General features: G+C 51.5%; 1 protein-coding gene across 1 annotated transcript in view; it reads right to left on the bottom strand.

Moving 5' to 3' along the window:
* Positions 1 to 4006: 4006 nt before the first annotated feature.
* The window catches only part of Cers4 (ceramide synthase 4), a 5128-nt gene continuing 2719 nt past the window's right edge, over positions 4007 to 6415 (bottom strand). The window contains exons 7-9 of the mRNA XM_015503752.2: positions 6310 to 6415; positions 4583 to 4739; positions 4007 to 4468 (exon numbers count right to left, since the gene is read on the bottom strand). Coding sequence (XP_015359238.1) covers positions 4292 to 4468; positions 4583 to 4739; positions 6310 to 6415 — 440 coding nt within the window. The 3' untranslated portion in view covers positions 4007 to 4291. The remainder of the gene's footprint in view (positions 4469 to 4582; positions 4740 to 6309) is intronic.

The following is a 6415-nucleotide window of genomic DNA, read 5'->3' as shown; positions in this document are numbered from 1 at the left end:
CTCAGGGCTGGGGCTGGGGTAGTAACAAGAAGGAAACGGGATGGATATGATGTAATATACACTATGACAGTGTCAAATGAAACCCACTGTTTTGTATAATTAATACATGCTAATAGTTATAACTTTAAAATATAAAAAGCTTGCTTTAAGCAATACACACAAGAGGGGCTGGGACTCAGTGGTAGAGTGCTTGTCTGGCACATGTGAGGCACGGGATTCCATCCTCACCAGAAATATATATATAATGAAACACACAAGAAAGAGGAAATAGGGCTCAGAATGGTATTTGAATTAAATAAAATGTGATATTTCTTGCAAAACAAAAACACAAAAGCTCTGTACCTATTAAATAGTTACTCCCTACCCCTCACTCCCCAGAAACTGGTATCTATAAATCTGCATTTTACTTATATATGTTTACCTCTTCTGGATATTTCAGATATAGAGTCATAAAAATGTGGGAATTTTTGTACCTAGCTCCTGTCACCGAATGTATTTTTTTCCTTTTAAATATTTATTTTTTAATTGTAGTTGGACACAATATCTTTATTTATTTATTTATTTATTTATTTTTCTGTGGTGCTGAGGATCGAACCCAGGGCCTTGCATGTGCTAGGCGAGCACTCTACCACTGAGCCACAGCCCTGGCCCCTTCTGTCACTGAATATTTTTGAGGTTCATTCATGTTTAACACATATTAGTACTTCCTTCCTTTTCATAATTGAATAATATTCCACTATATGGATATACCACAATTTATTCATCATTCACCTATTGATGGACATTTGGGCTGTTTCCAACTTTTGGTCATTGTGAATGGTGTTGCTATGAGCATTCATGTACAAACATTTAATTGAATCCCTGCTTTCAGTCTCTCTGGTTATATACCTAGGAGTGGAATTGCTAGATCATGTGGTCATTTTGTGTTTCACTTTTTGAGAAGCCACCAAACTGTTTCACAGAGGTTAACCATTTTTATATTCCCACCAGCAGCGAACATGGATTATTTTGGTTTTCCACATTCTCAACAATACTTTTCTTTTTAATTTTACTCATTCAATGGTTATGAAGTAGTATCTCATTGCGATTTTAAGGTCTTTGTGTGTGTGTGTGTGGGGGGGCGGTTACTGGGATTGAGTTCAAGGGTGCTTTACTGCTGAGTTGCAGGCCCAGCTCTTTTTATTTTGAGACAGGGGCTTGCTATTGTGATATTGCTATTGCCTGAGCCTCCCAAGTCAGTGGGATGATAGGTGTGTGCCACTGTGCCCAGCTCACTGGTTTTGACCTGCATTTTCCTAATATCTCATGATGTTGAATATCTTGTCGTGTGTGTGTGTGTGTGTGTGTGTTTATATTTTGTGGATGATGTCCATTCAAGTTCTTTGCCTTTTTTTATTTTATTATTATTTTTGTGGTGCTAGGGACTGAACTCAAGGCTTTGCATGTGCTAAGCAAGCACTTTACCACTAAGCTACATCCCCTAACCCTGTATAACATTTTTGAACTTTATAGAAGGTCCACAAAGTGACCCTTATAAAAGGTCACTTTTATAAAGTGGTGGTACCCATTGAAGCTCCTCCCAGTAATGGATGTGTAATTTCTTTTGACCTCATTCTTTCCAACACTTGATTTTTTGGGGTGGTGGTGGGTAGTACTGGGAATTGAACCCAGGGACACTCTACCACTGGGCTACATCCGCAGCCCTTTTTATGTTGTGAGACAGGATCCTGCTAAGTTGCTGGTCTTGAACTTGTGATGCTCTGGCCTCAGCTTCCCAGGTTCGGGGGAGTTCACATGTGTGCCAAAGCACGGGCTTGTCTGATTTATTTGTTGTCAATTGAGTGGATCTAAAATGGCATCTTGTGGTCTTGTTTTCCATTTCCTTGGTTATTTGTGAGGTTTAGTGTGTTTTTATAAATTTATGGGTTTTCCCATCTATATGTGTCCATCATATGTTTTGTCCTCGGTTCCTAAGGTTAGTTGTCCTGTTCTTGTTGAGTTTCAGGTGTATGAGAAACACTAATACCTTACTAACACAGTAGCTACATTAGTATCTAAATGTATCTTCAGAGAGAAGAGGAAACATGTTTGTAGTATTGCTAGTTATTGCCAAGTTCCCCTCTAGGGGGCGTGCCATTTGGCGGCTCTACTTTCCTACAGGTCTCACCAACAGAGGGCGCCATCACTCTGCATTTTGCCAGTACTGGTTGCATGTCCCTAATCCGAAATGCCTAGATCCAGAAATGTTTGATTTTGGATGTTTTTTGGATTGGGGACTATTTGCAGATACATACTGAGATACCTTGGAGATTAGATACATGTCTAAATAGGAAAATCATTTGTTTCACATACACCTTATATGCATGACTGAAGGTCATCTTATACAGTGTTTTCGGTGAGCCCACGTTTTGAATGTGACCCCTCCCGCGAGGTCAGATGTGGAATTTTCCATTTGTGGCATCACATTGGTGCTCAAAGATTTTGGAGCATTTCGAGTTCTGGATAAAGGATGCTCAATCATTATTACCGTTTTTTCTTTTTCTTTTCTTTTCTTTTTTTGGCCAGTATGTCACTGTCACTGTGATTCGCACTCTGCTTTTTGTTGTGTAAGGCTGAGCGTCCCTCGTGTTAGGGCCGTCTGCTGTTTCCCCTGGGGTCCATCAGTTCATCGTTTCATTCCAGCTGCCCTCTGTGCTGAGGATGGAACCCAACTCTGCTGGTGCTAGACAGATGCTGCACCACCCAGCCACCCCAGCCCTCTCTTCTCAGTGATCTGCTGTTTCACCTCCCGATTTGATCATCCCTTCTTCTTTCCTTTCCTCTCTCCGACTCTTCTCTCGTTCTCCGCCTCCATATTCATCATGCTCTCCCCAGGGCCCCTCCTTCTCTGCCTCCTCTGGCTCCTTCTCTTTCCCTGCTTGCTGTCTCATTCCTGCGCTGCTTGGGGCTCTTTTCCCTGCATCTCTCACCACTGTCTGACCTCACCGTCTGTTGCCCCCCTCGGTGGAGACAGGGAGCCCTCTCCTCTCTCCCATCTCCCCTATTTGCTGAGAAGCACCAAAGATAAGGGCTCCGTCCCTCCTCACTGTGCCCCCAGCCGTCTCTTTCTCGATGGTCATAATTTTACAGTAGCGGGTCGTGGTATGGTCACACATGCACATAACCTAATTTGGTCAGTTTCGCCGCCCAGTACTGCCCCTTTCCCTCCCATCCTCCACTTGTCTCCATGGGGTCCCCGCGATCCCCCTGCAGCTTCCACAAAGGAGAGAAAACATGAGCCTCACTTTCTGCCTCCACCCAGTCTTGACCCTCATGACCCTTCACTCCTCCACTTTACCCAGCTATTTCTCCTTTCTTGGATCTTGTCCCTCTATTTTTCCTGATGGCCTGTCCTCTGTTCCCCCTCTGTCCCTTACCAGTTTCTTCTCTAGTGTACCCACAGTGCTTCTTTGGACCCCACCACCCTTTACTTCTGCGTCATGACTGAGCTCCACTTGGGTGCGTCCCTGAAGGCAGTGGAGGCTGACCACATGTGGACTTTGTGGCTGTTTCTGGGGTGTGGGACACAGGTCCTCCAGCCTCTCTTGGAGAGGTACCCTGTTCCTGTGTAGCTCCTGAGGGGACAGTGATCTCACCTAGGCTGACCCTTGGGAAGCCTGTGGGAATTTACACCCCCACCCAGACCTCCTTCACTGGCCCGAGGGAGTCTCCAGGTGGCTTTGAGCAGGGCTGCAGGCACAAGCTCCCTTCCCACCTCCTGCTTGGACTCTGACCTTAAGCAAGTCTGCGGCTTCCTTTGCTTAGTTTGCCTAGTGTGTAAGCCAGATGTGAGCAGCTGGCTGAGCACTGCCCAGGGTGGAAGGTGGTGGCCTTGCCCTGGGGTAGCTGCACCTCCATGCCCCTGGGTCCCCTGGAGGTGGCAGTGAGGATCTGGTTGATGGTGGCCTTCTTGGGATCTTACGGAAGGACAGGGAGCTGCACCAGACCCAAGTTCTCAGGCAGAGAATTCAGCTCCGTTCAGCTTTTATTGGACCTCTTTCATCCAGGGCTCCCCACGGCCACCAGGCTGCAGCCTGGATATGGCTCTGGCTGGCAGCACTGTCCTGCTGCTGCTTTCTGGCTCTGTCTAGGTGCCCAGAGGGAGGGGGAGGGGAGGGGCTGGAGACAGATCATCAGCCTCTGGCCCATCTGGGGCCGGGCTTCCCTGTGAGTTGGCTCAGAGGCTGCCAGTCCAGCCACCTCAAGTACCCAAGGTGCTGGGGGCAGCCCCTCATTGCCAGTTCTTGGCAGGCTATGTGCCTGGCACGTGCCCATTGGCCAGCTGTCCGGCTGCCCGGCTTCTAGGGCCGTCAGCTGGGGCAGCCCTGGGCTGGCGAGTCATCCCGTTCTTCATCTGTAAACCTTCTGGGGCCAGCCCGTCGTCACTGGAGTCCGACTCTTCCACATCACTGCGAATGTCCTTTGCCATCTGGGGAACAGAGCCGGGTGGAAGCTCAGAGCAGGTAGGAGCTTGGGGCAGGGCCGGGCCAGGCTGGGATGGGGGCTCCCAGAGGCATACATGAGCTACCCTTGCCCAATGTACCTGACCCTTCCTCAAGAAGTTGATGAGCATGCGCAGGATGAGGCCGAACCAGTACACGTGTAACACCTGCAGCATCATCAGAAGCATGTTGAAGAAGTAGTAGCCAAAGAAGGGACCCCTGTCCAAGATGGACTCATAGTAGGTGGTGTAGATGATCCTGCAGCAGGAGGGAGGGAGAGAGGAAGGGGTCTCACCAGCTGCTGTAGACCCTAGTCCTAGGAACACCTAACTTACATAGTCTTTCTTGCTCCGGAACTTTCTGTGGCTCCCCAGTGCTGTCCCAGACTCAAGATACTTATCCACTTCCGCTGGGTACACAGCCTCTGCTCCCTGTTAAACTAGGTCAGCACAATAGACGCTGTCAGCGGGCCTTGCCCAACCATGAGCCCCAAGGGGATGCTTAGTATCCCACGGCGCTCCTAGGCGGCCCTTTCACTTCTTCTTGTATCTCCTTAGGCCCCAGCCCCTCGTCCCCTCGGATGCAACCTGAGAGAAGGTTCCTGAGTGCCCTGCCCCCTGCCCTCCACCACCTCTGGCCACTCTCTTCCTGTTTCTCCCTCACCTGCCTCCTTGCTGGCTCACCTGCCAATCCCCCGGTTACTTCTCATGCAAGGAAGAGCGACACACCCTCTCTCCACCCTTCTTTGTCCCTCTGGTGACCCCCCTTTCCCTCGAGACTCTGAAGTGGCTACAGAGACTGTTTTCCTCTCATTGGCTGCTGCTTCCCAGTCTCTCCAGGCTCCCCTCTGCCTGAGGACATCAGGGGGTTCGGCCTCACTGTCCACACCGGCTCCCCAGCTGGCTCCATCCAGGCTGGTGTCTTCAGTCACCGACTGCGGATGGGGGGCTCCTACAGATGGGGGCTCCTACAGAACGGGGCCTTCGTGGGCCTGCCTCCTCCCTGTCTCTCCATAGGTCCCGCGGAGCCCGATGCCCCAGGCAGCTCCTCCTGGGCCGGTTCCCAGCCAGGACGCTGGTGGCCCTCCCGAGTCTGCACGTCCCCCACCTCACTGTACCAATGCAGTGGCTTCCGCTCTCGCCCTCGGCCCCATGTTTCCCACCGCCTGTCCCCTGTAGCCACCCGAGGGCGCTCGTGAGCTGCTCGCCGGTGCCTCCTCTGCGCGGCCCGGCCCTGGTCCTCTCCTCCCCCGCGCTGTCTAGGAGCCAGCGGCACTGCCGGCCACTCCCTCCCTCCGGAACGCGTCTGGGGTCAGCGCGGTCCTTCTCTCACCTCCCTCCCTCCCTCCCTTCCGTAGGGTCCCTCCGCTGACTTCCAGCTATGCACTCGCGAGCTTCCCTCTCACCTTGCTTCTCCCCCCTTCTCTAGACTCGGCTCCCTTGCCCCTCTGCCCGCTTCCACCCACACTGCCAGCACCCAGAGGGCAGGCGGCTTTGCACTGCTGCCCCGCCATATGCCCACCGCCTGGCATCTTTGAGGGGCTCCATGAATTTTGAATAGAGGACTCCAGCAAGCTGCGTCCTGGTCCTCCTCCTCCCACTTCGTGTCCAGGGCTGCGCCCGATGAAGCCTGAGCCCAGTTCCCTCTCACCTCTGAGCTTTGGCATATGCTGTGCCCTGTGTCAGGCACACCCTTCCCTGCCGCCTCCTGGAAAAATCCAGCCAATACCTCCAGCTCTTCCCGGGGCAGGGCACCAAGGGCGAGGCGGGCCGGGGTTCAGACATGCCCGCCCCCCTCTAGCCCCTACGGGAGAGGGAGGCCGACTCACTGGGTGGGGTAGAGTATGAGGCGGGTGAAGAAGAAGACAAAGGAGAAGATGACGAAGAGCGCGTCGCACACCACCGTGAAGCGCGTGTAGTTGAACATCTTACAGG

The sequence above is a fragment of the Marmota marmota genome, unplaced genomic scaffold (assembly GCF_001458135.2).
Source record: "Marmota marmota marmota unplaced genomic scaffold, marMar, whole genome shotgun sequence".
In the NCBI taxonomy this organism is placed as follows: domain Eukaryota; kingdom Metazoa; phylum Chordata; class Mammalia; order Rodentia; family Sciuridae; genus Marmota; species Marmota marmota.
Note: the sequence above shows the minus strand (reverse complement) of the source record. Positions and strands in the feature narration are given on the sequence as shown.